We start from the raw sequence: 15,915 nt of genomic DNA on the forward strand, positions 1-15,915 counted from the left end.
ACCCTCGCTCGGTTTGTGCGTGCATATTACACGGTAGGACCGATCTTGAATTCTGTACGAGTTCATGACCTTAGTTACAGTCGAGGTCGACCACACGAGGAATTAAACCTGCTCCTCTCCATGCGCAATGTTTGGAGTCACCGTGTTAGCTCCGTTGCCCCTGGTCCCGTGCGGCGATTGCCCGCGGTTGAGGGTGGTGGCATCGGAGTAGGCGCGCGATTGTCGCCCATTGGATAAATCTTCCGATCCAAGGCTCCCCTTGGCCTCATACTCGTTGTAATCCTGGCCGGGGTTGACGCCCTGCCAGTCGAAAAGCGACAGGAAACCGTAGAACCCGGAGGCCAGCAGCGACCCGAGCAGAGGTCCGACCCAGTAGATCCAGTGGTATCCGGGAAAGCTACGATTTATCACGTCCGGGCCCAGCGAGCGGGCAGGATTGAGGGAGCCGCCGGTGTAGTAGTCGCCTGGAACAGTCAATCTCTGCGGTATACGGAGAAAAGCACCGGAAGGGTTCGTGGAGTACCGATCATCTCCGTCACGAAGAAAGCCAGGCCAATGCCGACTGGTGCCAAAAAGGTCGACTTGTGCTTGACGACCGCCAGCATGATGACCACCAGCACCAGCTGCGCCGTAAGAAACATCTCGATGAACAGTCCCTGTGAGATGGAAGCGCCGCCGCCGAGCCGTGTAGACACGTTCAGAGGGCCCGGGAACAGCGCGCTAACCACACCGGCCGACGCGATACCGCCCACGATCTGCGCTCCGAAGACAAGCAGGCCACGAAGTGGGGGTAGGCCGCCGCATAGACAGAGGGCTAACGTGACCTATCGCTCAAATATACCTGATCAGCATCTCGCTCCTGGCTGTCTGGGTGAGGGAACGGGTGAGGTTGAAATATACAGAAGGATTGAATAGCCCACCCGTCACGCGATAAAACGCCCAAACATTGACCATCAGGGAGAACCCAAAAGAGAGCGCCGAGTACAGCAGATTCTGGGTATCCGGAGGCGACCCATCCGGCGGCTCGGGTGTTTTAGAGACCTGGGTGCCGGCAAACGAGAAGAACAGAAACATGAATGTGCCGACAAACTCGCCCACCACCGCGACGAAGTGGTAGTGCCATGTGTTCGCCAGACCCAGCATTGGCAGCCGGTTTTGGTTCGAGCTGGAGACCGGCGTCAACTTGCCACTGCCTCTGCGGGACAGCCACTTCGAGAGGGCCATGGTGAGTGTGGATGGTGGAGGATATGGGTAAACAATGCACAATGCACAATGAACAATGTGCCAGCAACCACACAAGATATGAGCCGGGGATCCTATGCGAGCCTTGCGGTAGACCTTTATACTCCTTGAGTTCGGAGTTTCCTAGCGACGTCATGACTGCTGGGGATCTTGAACTCTGTTGATCCGTCCATTCCGCCAGTGGAAAGAATATCCGCAAACATCTACTTTCAAAGAGATAGAGTTATCATTTCTTTGTGGGCACGCGGCCCACCCAGGTCTCTGGGAGCGGATCTAGACGGGCAGGTCAGTCATTGTCGATGCAAGAGATTAGGTAAAGCAGTCTTCCACTTAGAGAGTTTGTACCAATAACGGGATCATTCTGTTAAAATGTGGCGTAGTGGAAATGCCCAGTCAAACCCCATCCTGAGAGTTTGGTTTGTTTGGGATGGACTGGAAGTGCGAGATGAAAGATGAAGATGAAAAAGGTCGTGAATCTTTGATCCGATGAGGCAGCTCGGGATGTGCTATGCTATGCTGAGTCATTACTAATTATGAATCTTTTCTTGACTCAGCACTGACTCAGCACTCCCCTCCTTTCTATCCAATCCATGATTTCACATCCCAGAACCAAAACTCCACTCACCTACTCTATTCATCCAGTTGCTCCACTCCAGGGTCATGCATTCACCACTCCCGAATCCCGAATCCCGGATCCGTTTGCTGGATTCCCAATCATGATTCCCTTTATTGGCCATCTCAGACCTTGCCGAGCTATCTCCCCACTCTCCCTAAATCTCCCGGCAGCAAGGAGAGTGGGCTGATGATGTGTAATACGTGTCTAGCCCCAAAGAAAGTACCGCACGATGGAGCTGCTTCAAGGGCCTGGACAGATAACATCAATACACAGGGTAGGATGGGAGACAAAGCTTTGAGGTGATAATGGAGAGCTTTCCTATAGGGTACCTGAGCTCGAAGGTAGATAGTTATACCTGCCTATCTATCTCCCAGGTTGATATCGGTCGAATTTTCATGCTTGGGCTGCCAACCAAGTGACCCGCCCAACTACTGTCATAGAAAACTCAATGCTCCGCGGAGATGTAACCGTGAGGTCGGGATCCAGTCATTGCCGATATAAGAAAGGGACAAGAAAAAAATCACCCAACACGTCCTGCAGAATGGGCTGACAAGGGTTTTGTGTTTCGGTACGACAAATTGACAATTTTGTATAAATACCCCATAAAGGCCCTGGACCTGCTTTTCCCCATCCTTCGTCGCAAACAGACTCACAAAGCATTGCATCACTCCACATTCCCGTCCACAATGTCCCTCACCCCCGACCAAGTCGGCCTGATCAAGGCCACCGTGCCTATCCTCCGGGAACACGGCATGACGATCACCGTTACTTTCTATAAGAATATGTTGGCCGCCCACCCGGAGCTGCACGCGGTCTTTAACACCGCCAGCCAAGTCAATGGCCATCAACCCAAGGCTTTGGCTGGCGCCCTCTTCGCCTATGCGTCTCACATCGATGATCTGGGTGCTCTGGGTCCGGCCGTCGAGCTGATCTGCCACAAGCACGCGTCGCTCTACATCCAGCCCGAGCAGTACGACATCGTGGGTAAATACTTGCTGGAGGCCATGGGTCAAGTTCTGGGCAGTGCCCTCACTCCGGAGATTCTGGACGCCTGGGCCACGGCCTACGGCCAGCTGGCCAAGATCATGATTGACCGAGAGGCCGAGCTGTACCGCCAGAGCGAAGGCTGGACTCAATTCCGTGACTTCCGTGTCGTGGCCAAGGTGCCCGAGTCCGCCGAGATCACCTCCTTCCACCTGGCTCCCGTCGACGGCCAGGCCCTGCCCAAGTTCCAACCGGGCCAGTACATCTCCGTCCAGCTGTTTGTGCCGGATCTCAAATACCCCCAGGCGCGCCAGTACTCGCTGAGTGACGCCCCCCACGCCGACCACTATCGCATCAGCGTCCGCAAGCATCCCGGTCTCGACCTCAGCAACCCCGGCGCCAAGACCAGCCCGGGATACGTGTCCAACCTGCTGCACGCCAACGTGCAAGAGGGCGACGTGCTGAAGGTGTCGCATCCCTACGGCGACTTTTTCTTCCGCGAGGAACTCGCCGGCAAGAACCCCGTCGTCCTGCTGGGTGCTGGTGTGGGCCTCACTCCCCTCATGTCCATCCTCAACACCCTCGCCGGCAACACGGCACCCGACCGCCCGGTCACGTTCATCCACGGGGCCCGCACGGCACGGGCGCGTGCCTTCCACGGGTACGTCCAGGGGCTGAAGGAGAAGATTCCCTCGCTCAAGACGATCTTCTTCAACAGCGAGCCCGCTGCCGATGAGACCCCCGGCGTTGACTACGACAAGGCGGGCCGCATCACCTTGCCCCTGCTGGACCGTAGCGCGGACTTGCACCTAGACGACCCTACTACCGGGTATTACGTGTGTGGACCTGAGAGCTTTATGGTCGATATGCGGGCGTGGTTGCGCGAACAGGGCGTCGGTGACGACCGACTAAATCTTGAATTGTTCGGCACTGGCGGTGTGCCGGCTTGATTTTGTTTACGAATGCCACGGTGCTTGGGAATTTAGCAATAGGTCTCCGCCACTCTATTGAATATTGTTTGACGAGACATGAGCATATGATACACTTTGGTTACTTTCCTCCCAAACACCGTCATCTTTTTATTGTCCTTGCATAGTTAGACTGTACTTATTATATATGTAGACTTAAACTGCTGATGTTGGTTACTTCGCTGCAGAGTATATCAACAAGGATCGCTTTGCGAGATAAACTTTGAATCTTGGCTGTATATTGTCTTTTCTTTTTCCCTTTTTTCGAGATTGTGTCGCTCTTTACTAATGACAACGTACTTCTCGGGGATTCTCATGTGGCAACAGACGATAATTATCGTATGCAGAGACTGGTCTGTCGATTCGTGCTTATGTACAAGCTGATCTATAGCACCCCCCCCCCCGTCAAGTATTTATATATTATGTCAGTCGCGCAATTTTAGCCGACGCATGAATCCCCTCAGCGGAAAATGAACCACAACCTTAGGTTCGGCATAATGGGAGGCCGGTTCCACGCGCCGGTCGACCGCTCTGGCGTCCAACATTTTCAGAAAACTGTCACAACCCCACTCAGGATTCTGTCCACCTCCACAGGGAGGCATAATCTTATACACGGGCTGCCCGTTGCGCCGTTTCTGGGGCCCCCACGCGACGAACGTTCCCTTCTCCAGATTGCTACCTTTATTTTCATTAAAGAAGGCCCAAGAGGCCATGACTTCCCCGCACGACGCCCCAGTCCGGTGCTGGGCCTGGCCATCTCCCTCGCCCGCGTCCTGGGCCGCTCTTTGGCTAGCTAGATAGCAGTTCTTGAGCGCCTCCTGCACCCCGGAAGGGACATTCGGATTGGCTGTAGAATCTGACTTGTTTTTGCGATCGGCGTACACACTGAGCCCTGAGCCCTTGAGGGACGAGAAGAAGTAGACTTTGTTGTCTACCGATAAGCCAGTCATGGATCCGGGGTGTTTTGTCTCGGGAACCCGGTCTCTTGTCGCATACCAGATCATCAGGTCGTAAGCGTCGCGTGTCATCGCTACCAACTCATCGTCGCTCGGCGGTTCGGGGAGCTGCGCAGCGCCGGACCATAGGAACGCGTCTTGACCTCGTACAGGGACTGCCTTTCCGGGCGGTCGTATCGTTTCGTCGCGCATGAGGCTTAGGGGGGTGTCTGGTCTAGGGGCTTCTTCGGCTTCTGCGGGTGCTCCGCCGTCTTGGCGCGTTTGAAGGTCTCTCTTGTCGTGGAGGGACAGGCCGGTGGCATCTCGCGCGAAGACCACCCCCAAAAGGAGGGTGAGGAGGAGAAGGAGGAACTTGGGTGCCAACATGGCGATTGACTGGTATTGGCCGGTCCGAGACGGTATGGAAGAGATTCAACCGGGACTTCGCTGGCAGGAGAAGGACAGAAATCGAACTTGGAGAGCTTGGTGCAAGAGAGACGTTCTCACAGGCTTCTTAAGAGAGACACTTTCTGACTATGCCTGAGGGGATGCAGTCCAGTCTCTTGACATTCCCGCCAACAGGAACTCATAGCTATCCTTCTCCGATGCCGAACCTGCTATTCCCCGGCGTTTCATCCTGCCAAAGACAACAAGACAATGCCAATCATAAGGAAACTAATAACGGCAAACATTCCTGCACATCCATCACTGCTCCATACCGGACTTCCAAATGTTTCCGTCTGCGAGCTCAAGTCCGACATAGGGCAAGCATCTTGTTCCTGCTGGGCTTGTCCTAGCTAGCATCTTGCAAGAACGGCACCAGGGCGCGCCTTTTTTTCACGGTCACTGAGCGTTAGCAAGACCGGGCCAAACACAGCATCCCCCTCCACGGGATCGTCAACCACGGGCCGGCGCCCGCACTCACATCCGCTCCCGGAAGGATTTGGACCCATGCCCTAGCTTCAGCACTAATCCGATCCGTTTCCCCCGAGGGGCGCAGACAGGGCGTAATGGCTGCGCATCGATCGAGTCCTCGCCCGGAGGCTTTAAAAGGAATAGTAATCCTGGATGAACGCTGCAGGAAGGGGCGGCAGGATTGTGCGCTGCCTTCTGGCGGACCAATTGCTCGACCTCAATAGGGATATACAACTTAACAATTATTATGTACTTTGTTGGTTCACAACTGCGAGGAAAAAATCTTTTGTGACTTGCTTCGACTATGAATATTATTCCATTTCGATTTTGATGTTGTTTTATTGTTCAGCAGTGCTGGCGTCAGCGTGCGCCGCAAACTCACCCAGTAGAATCCCATATCTCAAAACCACCCCTGCATATGAAACGGCCCCCCTGCTGGTGTACAAGCTTAATTCTCCCTCTCCGACCCAGTTTCTCTAGTGTTGAGATCGGGGCGTACCAAAGTCCGGGTGGCTTTAGAAAAATTCACAAGGATCAAGGATGGTGGCCCCGGCATATCAGGAGGCACCGCTGGGCATGGTTACCTATTACCATCAATTATACTACGCATATATCTTTTGTTCGAAGGAGTGGTGTCCATTGTACATGGCAGGTTATGTATGTATGCTTTAGTGGATATTCAAAGTAAATACTCCGTATGCAAAAACTACATAATTCTCCGGTCGGCACAAGACCCAAGAAGCCCTAACAAGGAGAATCCCAGTCGCTACCAGCGTTCTCTTCTCAACCACCCGTGCTATTATCATTCCATCGGCTTCAACCCTTCACTGCAGTCGGTTCCACTTTATGCGGAGAGCATTTAACTCCGACTTTGAGCGCAGGGTTTGCACTGCCTTGGTATCAGGGGTGATTTTGTCAGGATCGGTCCATTGGATCGGATCCTGGCATCCTGATTTCGTCCAGGGGCGCATTCGGGGCGTGTGAGCGCGGCCCACTGTTGACTGTCGTAAAATAATGTAAATCTTGCTGTGTCTGTTCCCATTGCTGTGGTGTTGATGAGGATGGGATAATTGGAGGGATGGGAATTATGTAGTTTAGTTTTGTCATGGTTGTTGGGGCAGTGCGATTGTGTGCAGAAAAGCGGATATAAACGGTAATTATACTTGATTTAAACGATCTTCTGAAGCTATAAAAGTTTCAAATGGTATGCAGAATTAAGTATAGAATCTCAGACACTGTGAGAAAGCTCTGTTCGGCCAGACAATGCCTACCTATCCCTATGGTCATTATTAGGCATTATCTAGCCTAGTGTAGGTTGGGTTATTGCTGACATTAATGAGCGACAGCTATTGTTTTCAAAATTTTACTTTATTTGTAGATTTTTCACATTATATATGATATAACACGATCAAGACTGGTTGTCATGTGACAAAGTAGACAACATCTGTACTATCCATCTGGTGGCCGGTGTCGATTTACACAAATAACCATATATATACTCAAGATATAAATTATCAAATTATCTGAGCCACGGAGAATAAGATGTAAACTTAGATCAAAAAGAAGACAAGGACATAAAAGCATCAGTAAATAATACTTTTTCTACCATCCCGACTATTACCATCGCAGCACTACCTAAATATATATATCCCCAAAATCAAATCCGTAGGACGACCGATGAAGCCCGTCAAAAACAGCGATGAGAGTGATGGTCATCAATACTACGGAAGGTTGTAAGATTGCAAGGAGGAAAAATCAGGCAGGTCAGCTGACACGTTGACCGACCGCATTTTATCAGTCTTGCAGAGATCTCATCTCGAATCATATCTGCCCCACATGTTTATTCTCCGCCGGCGAGCTGACCCCTTCACACGTCACAGCAGCTGATACTCCGCCTTCCAGCGGCAGACATTGCGCACTGGCGTCGAGCGCATCCATATTGAGAGAGTACGTCGACCTGTCTCCAGCCTAGCATGAGGACGTTCTTCTGCACCAGCTCGATGCTCACGAAAGCCCGGTCGATCGGCATACTGCCATCGGCATTGATAGTCCCTAATGCAGTCCCAGTCGCATGGTTTTCACCAATTATTTCTCTATGGATTGGTTTGGATGGGTGAGTGGAAGGAGTGAATATGTGGACGATCCATGGGGCGCAGGATCGAGGCAGATGCTGATAGCTGTATAAAAATCAGCTGAGAATGTTGCGCTCGGCCACTCTTGACGAACTATGGGACCCGTGGTTGGTTGTTGATTGTTGGCTGATTGGATGGTTGGGATGGAGTGGTCGTTGTGTGGGCTGATGTGTGGGTTGAGCCTTGGGAGTGTAGAGGATTCTCTGGTGAGAGTATTGTTTGTGGACGACTTATCTATATCCCTTTACCCTTTGATTCGTTTTGGATGACCGAACTTGTTCTAGATATCTCTCAACGCTTGGTATGCTAGAAAGATATCCTGTGATCTGTGTCGAAGCTCAGCCTGGAGGATGCCTGAGGTGAGACTCACTGATGAGATGGATGCGAATAGTCTGTGGTGGAACATCCGCCAAGATACCTGACCTAGTAGTATGGAAGCTTTACCCGATGTCCACGATATACGATAGCGGCTAGCTTAGATGGCAGATGTTGAAGATATCTTGGTGACCATGCTACAACAGAATGCTACAACAGAGACAAATGACGTCATCCGAGCCCTAAGCCCCAAGACAACACCCGCAACAGAGGTAGACCATCTCGGCACAATCCGAGGTGGATTGTCTTGTGATTGACGGACTCAGACTCGGAATAGAGACAGGCTTTTTCCACGGATTCGATTAGCGAGTTGACTCGGCTGAAAAAGGGCGAAGAGGCAGCGCCATCCCAGCCAATCCGTGGAGGACAAATTTCGTCAAACCACGATCGAATTCTTCAAGAGGCGAGCACCGATGCCAAGGGGAGGCGATCGATCCACATGGAAATCCCACGGCAGGTCCCGATGCCATCCAGGCCTGGAAGCCAGCGAGCCGGATCACACCACGGGGGAGAGGAGGACCTTGGAGGGGCCAGGGTTCCGGATTCCGAACCCGGTTGCGAGGGGGATCTCACACCAGGAAATATTTTATTTTGGTTTAGTATCTTTTGACCCATTCCATAGTGGTTAGGGAGCAGCCGTTGAAGCGAGAGTGGGTCCAGTTAGCCTGTTCGATGCCTCCGACTCGGTTTGAAGGAATAAGGGGCAATGCCGCATTGGCCACTGGGGCACTGGGGAAGACAGGCGCGGGAAGACAGAAGAGACAATAGCGCCACCCGGAAGCGTGGACAGCGCGACTGATTCCGATGTCAGCTGGACAAGGGGCGATTCCACCGAGTGCACAGTCGAGAAAACATCGGAAGCCTAGCTGCTTCTGGCTACGGTGACAGACAGGCTGGAGGGCAGTTCCGTGGGAGTTGACCAGTAAATGTCCACCACTGGAACACATCCTGGTCTGTGCCAGGTTGACAGGCCCGAAATAGATGAACTGAGTAATGGGGAGGAGATTATTGGTTGCAGAATCTGTCTGGAAGACCCTTCTGCTGGGCCTGATACTCGTTGGGATCAGGAATCAGGTCTGGGAAGCGGCCGTCTCCGGTGGTACAAGCAGTTTTTGGTCTTGATGGATTTTCTTCTCCTTTCTTCTACGTGTTTTTGTTTGGTTTTGTACTTGATTCTCTCATGATATATATGTGTGATATATGTCTTGTATTATTCTATATGTATAAACAAGTATCATAATTGGTTTGTTAAATGAGTAATTATGGATCTATGAAGATAGATCATGATCGTGATATGGGTAAAGTCATAACCGGCTATCGGACCCGAGCCTCGGCCGGGAAGTGGATCCTCCTCCACCACACGCGCCGGTTCTTCCTTTCCATACTTTCTCGCTCTCCCATCTCGTACTGTCGGAGCCGGCCGTCGTCTTCGTTTCGAATCGTCTGCTGGATGTTGTTCTTCCGGCTGGGGTGATCCAAAGAACACGAAAGCTGCTAGATGACTCTGGTCTGTGAGCAGATTACATCATTGTCTGGATTCTCCTTTTATATCCCTGGTCTGGCTGTTACGATCCACGGTACTCCTCACCACGATCAGCTTCAACTTTGATATCAATCTCGAAATCCTTCCCATCACCAAACACTACTCTCAACACAACTCTACTATCAAGAACAACATCACTCAATAGAGTGTATCCATCCATGAACACAATGGCCTACTCCGAGCCCGACCCCCTCTCGGGCAATTGGTCCTACGACAGTGCCATCGACCTCTTTGCCCTCAATCCCGTCTTCCCCGATCCCTTCCAGATGGATCTGGCCGACGAGCTGCTGCCCATGGACCCCAAGGAATTCTCCGAACGTCCAGTCCAGCAGTCCATCACCGGTTATTCCATGTCTCACCACCCGGGCAATGAGGCTGCGTCTTTACCATCGGTATGTCTTCTCATACATCAAGCATCATACATCAGACACAGACCAACTAACAGAACGATAGGACGTCGAAAGCGACGATCAGTCCTGGTCCCCCACCCACCTCTCCTCCCTCGACAACTTCGCCATGGACATGCTCAACTTCGACAACCACCCTCCATCCAGCCCAACCCACCGCCGTCAATCCTACCCACCAGCCGCCAAACCCGCCCGCCGGTCGCGCTGGCCCAGTTCCGAGCCCCACGACGACGAGTCCGTGCCCACCCCCGCAGAGATCGACTCCGCTGCACCTCGCAAACCTCTCAAGCGCACGCTCTCCGAGGACTCGGCCAGCAGCGGCGGCGGTCCAACCGGTCCCGCCACCGGTCGCAACGCCGCCAAACGCGCCGCCCACAACATCATCGAGAAGCGGTACCGCACCAACATGAACGCCAAGTTCGTCGCCCTCGAAAAGGCCATGGCCGGCGCCGTCGGCACGAGTATGTCCGCCTCGGCCACGGCAGCTTCGCGGCCCACGCGCGGCGGGTCGTCGGCCTCCCTCAAGAAGTCCGAGATTCTCTCCAATGCCATTGCCTACATGCAGGAGCTGCAAGAGGCGAACCAGGCTATGCGGAAGGAGATGACGCTACTCCGGCAGAGTATGGGCCTGGGGAGACGCTACTAAATCTACTGTTGGTCCGATTTTCCTCTCGGTCCGATTGCACTCTTGAGTTCGACTTCTGAATCGTACCGGGATCCCTCTTATCATTTCTTTACTTAATGTATATTAATCTTTCATTTGTGACGGCTGAGAAAAAGTATTCATTGCATGACACCGGGATGGGGCTGGCTATGGGATGGAGTTATCTTTCTTTCTTTCTTTCTTTATTTTCATTTCCTTTGTTTTATATCATTGACCATCATGGGATACCCGGAACACCAATCCAACTCCACTTCATCACCTTGAGCAAGTTCCAACTTCGAATTTCCAAGTATAGTTCATTCCATAAAATCCCCAAGATAAATGTGTCGAGTCCTGGACAGGTGAAACCCAGCAAACCTAGTAGCAAGTACAACACAGGTTTGGACCCACACGGGCCTCTCCATCCGAGGTCCAGAACCCAGCCACGAACGTCACAAGTGGATCAGTTTGTCTGACAGCTGTAAGACTGCTGTCTGGGCAAAGTCCGCTTTTTTCATTCATCCTTTTTTTCTCTCTTTCTTTCTCTCTTTCTTTCTTTCTTTTTTCTCTCATGTATACCTCTCTTTTCCCATGTACGCCTGTGCATGTCCATGTAGGTAGAAACAGGTGAGTGGATAAGCATAGATCCAAATCCAGATAGTCATGAACCGGCGATCTTGGTGGATTAGTAGTTTCAGTTTACTAGAATAGTTAGTATCCGCCGCCCGGCCGAGCGAATTAGTTTCCCAAGTCGGTTAGAAGCACCTAATAGCTAGCTAGCTGGGTAGCGAGCCTGCGAGGGAGAAAACGACAGATCCTGCAGAGCAAGCGAGGTGACCGTGTCTGTATCTGTATGCCTCGGTCGGTGGTGGTTCGATGGGAGTCTAGAATCTGTTCATACTTTTTGTATTATTAGTGGGCATAACACAATGATACACAATGGGTAAAAGGTGCCTATTTGGCTTTCTGTTCGGGTCTGCCACTTTGTCACATCTCTACTGCTTATTCTCGCCCCTTCGCCACGGGAGTGGATTCTAGTATCTTGCTATATGCATACAGAACTGAACTACTGATACCTCCCTTCCACCTTCGTTACCTCTCCGTCCAGTGCGTACTTTTGGGGATCGACCATGTTTAATGAATCAATGTGTTTTGTTATGGCGAAAGGTAGCTTGATTATGTGCGAAGACTGATAAAACAGTATGAAAATACTGATGGAATTAATGAATCTTTAGGACTATGCAAAATTTGTGAATAGTGGCAAGTTTGCAAGTGGAGCCCACGAGCGATCTGTGGGGAAAGACTCTGCAAGTCGGCTGATATGCTGGCGTTCCACTATTCTACAGACTGAACGAAGGAATGGATCGATCGATTAATTGTGCAGTCGAGGGATTATGCTACTCCTGTCTCTTGACTGGTGTTATTGCGAGCTAGCTTGCGCCGTGGATCTATGGCTACAGCTGGAAATACCCTTTCTACACAGGACATTTCTCCCATCCCTTGGGACTTCTACCACGGCGCGCCGGGAATGTATGACTGTATAGTCCGAGTGGATTGTCTGGTTATTTCCATTTCAAGATACACCAAAGATAACCCCAGGGCCCATCCTATCCATGCCCATCCTATGAATGTGGTCCATCCGCCTTCTTCCCCCCGACATTTCCCCCAACATCCCCCTCCCACCCCTCGTTCTCCAAACGCTGCGCGACGATCATCTGCGCCAGGGCGTCTTCCGTGCGGAGATACGTCTTGCGGCCCTGGATGAACCAGAATCCGACAGCAACGACCAGCATAACCCCGAACACGGCGATCGCCCAGTTCATGTCGCTGGGCGCGGGGGACGGCGACCCCGGGAAGAAGAAAAAGACCGTCGTGATGGCGCAGTAGATGACACCGACCCAGTTCATCAGCGGGCCCCACCGACCCAGCCGGAACGGCCCCGGCGGCAGCCGGTCGCGCCCGACAACCAGCAGCGCCGCGATCGGCAGCCCGTACGAGACGGTCAGCGCGATCGTGCTGACGCTGAGGATCGCGTCCAGCACCGTGTTGGCGAACAGGTAGAGTACCCCCACCAGTCCGATCAGCACCCCCTGGAACCAGAGCGCCCGCGCGGGAACCTTCCACACGGGGTCGACGTGCGTCAGGTACCGGCTCCAGGGCAGGCCGCCGTCGCGGGCGAAACCCCACGTCAGTCGGGAGGCGGTCGTGAGGATGCTGATGCCTTGGCCGAGGCCGTTGAAGATGAAGAGCGCGATGAGCGTGGCGCCGCCGTTGAGGCCGACCGTCTCGAGCATGAGCTCGATGAAGGGTAGCCCGCTGGGCGAGTCGAGGACGTTGTCGATGCTCTGCACGCAGAACAGACACACGATCATGAATATGAACCCTGTCACGGCGCCCAGGAGCACCGCCATCCAGATGACGCGCGGCGCGTTGCGGCGCGGTGCGGGGATCTCCTCGATCATGTGAATGACGGCGTCGAACGCGGTCAGTCCGTACGCGGCTTGGACGAGCCCCGTGAACCAGACGACGCCGTCGCTCCAGCCTGTCTGGTTCATCCAGCGGCCGAAGACGAACGCGCCGGGCTGGAAGGACAGGTCGGCCTTGGTGCCGACCGAGATCAGCAGCGCCAGCGACAGCACCACGAACAGACCCGTGAACCAGACACCGACGAAGTTGTTGATCCAGGGCAGGATGCGCTCGCGTCGGCAGCTGACCACGTTGATGACCGTCAGCAGCACCACCACGCCGATGTAGACGACGAACTCCAGCCAGCCCGTCGCCGACCCGGTCCAGCTGGGCTGGAACATGTTCTTCATGCCCAGCAGGAACTCGGTCATGAAGGCGACCTGGGAGGCCGTCAGGGTCCACCAGCCAAAGGTGTTGATCCAGGCGCACATGTACGAGCAGAAGCGTCCCGAGGGGGAGTTCCACAGCCGGAACACCCAGTATGCCTGGCCCAGCGCGGTCGGCATGCTGCTGGCCAGCTCACCGAGGGAGAGGGCGACGCAGAGATTGCAGATGGCCACGAGCACGAGACCCCACAGGATGGTGATGGGCCCGCCATTTTCGAGACCCGAGCTGAGGTCCTGTGCGAAGGTGGAGTAGGTCCCTATCCCGAATCGTTAGGGGGGCTTGGACTGTGCGCGGGCGCGAGGACAGTTTCACGAAATTAGGGGAGAGGGCTACCGAGAACGCAGAACGCCAGAGCTAACATGCTCCACGTGTCGAATTTGCGAGTGAGGGCCTGGTCGTGGCCCATGGCCGCGAGATCGTGGGCATCTTGAACGCTTTGGTCGACCGACTGCACCGGTTTGATGGGGTCATTGTTTTCCACGTCCATACGGGAGGACGAGCGGGACAGAAAATTTGCAAAGAAGAAGGTCGATTCAAGCGTAGGGAAGGTGATTCAAAAGGCCGGAAAAGTAAGATACCTTCCTGTCCATTTTCTTGCGGTTGGGTTACTGCTCTCAGCCACGGCGTTTGGGGAGGTTGCGCGATTTATATACTAGTCCAGTCGTCCTGAATGGTAGCCTACTACTTCCCGGGGGCGATATCGTATCTGCTTCCCCTCACGGGCCAGTGTCAGCAGGGAACCGAGATACCATGCTGGTTATCAAACGGGAGCTTAATCAGGGGTCCGTGATAAGTTAGCTAATGGACAGTTGATTCTGCGGGGATTGGGGGAGATAGGTGTGGATATACTCAGTCGGCAGGACTTCCTAAGCGGGGTTAACATATCGTATCCAATCCAGCCTAACGTTACCGTGTGCCAAGCGAATGCAACCATCGGGTTGATTGGTGCGGGTTAGCCCGAGGGAGATGATAGACCAGTGAAAACGCCCAAGTCTGGGAGAATTCGACGTGTTGGAGGTTTGGAGTTGGAGAATCAACTGTGAGGTTATTTTCCCCCATCATTTCCGTCCACCTGGCCGTCCAGTGATGATTGAGTGCCTCGTCACAAAGACCCGATTAGGCAAGTCTATGCGACCTATCAGCGCCCTCGATATCGCGACTGTCGATCTGACCGCGTCGAAATTCCGTGGCATCTTCTTGCTCTCTTACTCATACAGACATCAAGGGATCGATGACCATAAGAGATCAGAATGAAACCAGTCCCGTGCGGAAGGAGTGGGCATATATATCACAATCATCTCGAGTGGCCTGACATTCTTCTCCCACTCCAAATTAGGCACAGATCAGCGGTCTTGGTCCTTGGGCGCCCTCAAGCTGTCGACAGGTTTCAGCCCCTGACACAAAGAAATCGGATCAAGCCCGACCATCACTATTCAGGATAGTACAATGACGACGAGGCGGTATCGCCACATGCTCATCCCTGTATCGACTCTCCTCCGAGGGCTGACGGTGGGGCGGACAGGAGTGGATATGGGGTATACTCGTGCGGGGAATACATCTCTCCAGTCTCCACCGTCGACAAACGTGGGAGGCCATCTTCCGTTGCGGCAATTAAAGTGACTAGGACCTAGTTGGATCTGTCGAGAATGCTCAAAGTCGTCAAACGGGCGATACAATCATTCCCATTGCTCCGACGCCACAAGAGTATCGTTTGACTCCATTTTCATAAAGAGGTATTGCCTCGATCTCTCCATCAGAAGCGCAGAGCGACCACAAGGTGCCATGGTCTTATCTACGCAAACAGTGGTCCGGAATGCAGATATCAGAACCCTCCCTTTTGTGTCTTTTAAGTGGGTTTTCTGGTTTCATCACGCAACATAGAAATCACCAAATAAGCAGTCTGAAACAAACAGTCAACGCATCAAATCATCGAATTATCAAACTCTCTTTTTGGGCGAACCTGATCGCTCTCAGTCAGACAATACCGCCTTGCGGCGAGTTGCTGCCCCCTCTTCACACGTAAAGAACGCAATTACTGTCCCTGCCTGCTGTCCAACCCTGCTACTCGCTGTTCTTGGCCTCCCTAGGAGGAGAATAGAGATGTGGTAAATAGTCCGCGCTAGGCTCGCTGCGCTTGGCCACCCTGTCCAAGTCCAAATCGAGATCCAAGGGCCCATCGCCGGCACTGGTCTCATCACTGCGCTTGACTCCCCCTTTCAGATTGTAATCCTTGAGCTCATCATAAGTTTCAGGGTAGTCCCCATCACCACGCTTGGCCACCCTGTCCAAGTCCAAATCGAGA

At 53.1% G+C, this 15,915-nt stretch overlaps 7 protein-coding genes across 7 annotated transcripts; 3 read left to right on the forward strand and 4 right to left on the reverse strand.

Moving 5' to 3' along the window:
• Window positions 1–102: 102 nt before the first annotated feature.
• On the reverse strand, window positions 103–1,224 carry BDW47DRAFT_123474 (aquaporin; the record flags this gene model as incomplete). Its single annotated transcript, XM_024816060.1, has 3 exons — window positions 103–464; window positions 524–824; window positions 901–1,224. The coding sequence occupies 3 exons, from the start codon at window positions 1,222–1,224 to the stop codon at window positions 103–105; spliced, it is 987 nt and encodes a 328-aa protein (XP_024674466.1).
• A 1,106-nt stretch (window positions 1,225–2,330) lies between these two features.
• On the forward strand, window positions 2,331–4,013 carry fhpA (flavohemoprotein). The gene has a single exon (XM_024820105.1). It carries the CDS (start codon window positions 2,545–2,547, stop codon window positions 3,790–3,792), a length of 1,248 nt encoding a protein of 415 aa, XP_024674467.1. The 5' UTR covers window positions 2,331–2,544; the 3' UTR covers window positions 3,793–4,013.
• Window positions 3,849–5,399, reverse strand: BDW47DRAFT_87918 (uncharacterized protein). The gene has a single exon (XM_024820104.1). The coding sequence runs from the start codon at window positions 5,130–5,132 to the stop codon at window positions 4,236–4,238; it is 897 nt and encodes a 298-aa protein (XP_024674468.1). The 5' UTR covers window positions 5,133–5,399; the 3' UTR covers window positions 3,849–4,235.
• A 2,046-nt stretch (window positions 5,400–7,445) lies between these two features.
• BDW47DRAFT_87954 (uncharacterized protein) lies at window positions 7,446–8,480 on the reverse strand. The gene is made up of 3 exons (XM_024820106.1): window positions 8,163–8,480; window positions 7,887–8,026; window positions 7,446–7,837 (listed from the first exon to the last, which is right to left on the reverse strand). Exons 1-3 carry the CDS (start codon window positions 8,196–8,198, stop codon window positions 7,528–7,530), a joined length of 486 nt encoding a protein of 161 aa, XP_024674469.1. The 5' UTR covers window positions 8,199–8,480; the 3' UTR covers window positions 7,446–7,527.
• Window positions 8,481–9,576: 1,096 nt separating this feature from the next.
• Window positions 9,577–11,355, forward strand: BDW47DRAFT_101144 (uncharacterized protein). The gene is made up of 2 exons (XM_024811602.1): window positions 9,577–10,102; window positions 10,164–11,355. The coding sequence occupies exons 1-2, from the start codon at window positions 9,869–9,871 to the stop codon at window positions 10,761–10,763; spliced, it is 834 nt and encodes a 277-aa protein (XP_024674470.1). The 5' UTR covers window positions 9,577–9,868; the 3' UTR covers window positions 10,764–11,355.
• Window positions 10,764–11,435, forward strand: BDW47DRAFT_88015 (uncharacterized protein). Its single transcript, XM_024820107.1, has one exon. It carries the CDS (start codon window positions 10,859–10,861, stop codon window positions 11,234–11,236), a length of 378 nt encoding a protein of 125 aa, XP_024674471.1. The 5' UTR covers window positions 10,764–10,858; the 3' UTR covers window positions 11,237–11,435.
• A 560-nt stretch (window positions 11,436–11,995) lies between these two features.
• Window positions 11,996–14,270, reverse strand: BDW47DRAFT_88063 (putative amino acid permease family protein). The gene is made up of 2 exons (XM_024820108.1): window positions 13,947–14,270; window positions 11,996–13,869 (listed from the first exon to the last, which is right to left on the reverse strand). Exons 1-2 carry the CDS (start codon window positions 14,098–14,100, stop codon window positions 12,383–12,385), a joined length of 1,641 nt encoding a protein of 546 aa, XP_024674472.1. The 5' UTR covers window positions 14,101–14,270; the 3' UTR covers window positions 11,996–12,382.
• Between the last annotated feature and the right edge of the window lie 1,645 nt (window positions 14,271–15,915).

The sequence above is a fragment of the Aspergillus candidus genome (assembly GCF_002847045.1).
Source record: "Aspergillus candidus strain CBS 102.13 unplaced genomic scaffold BDW47scaffold_8, whole genome shotgun sequence".
In the NCBI taxonomy this organism is placed as follows: domain Eukaryota; kingdom Fungi; phylum Ascomycota; class Eurotiomycetes; order Eurotiales; family Aspergillaceae; genus Aspergillus; species Aspergillus candidus.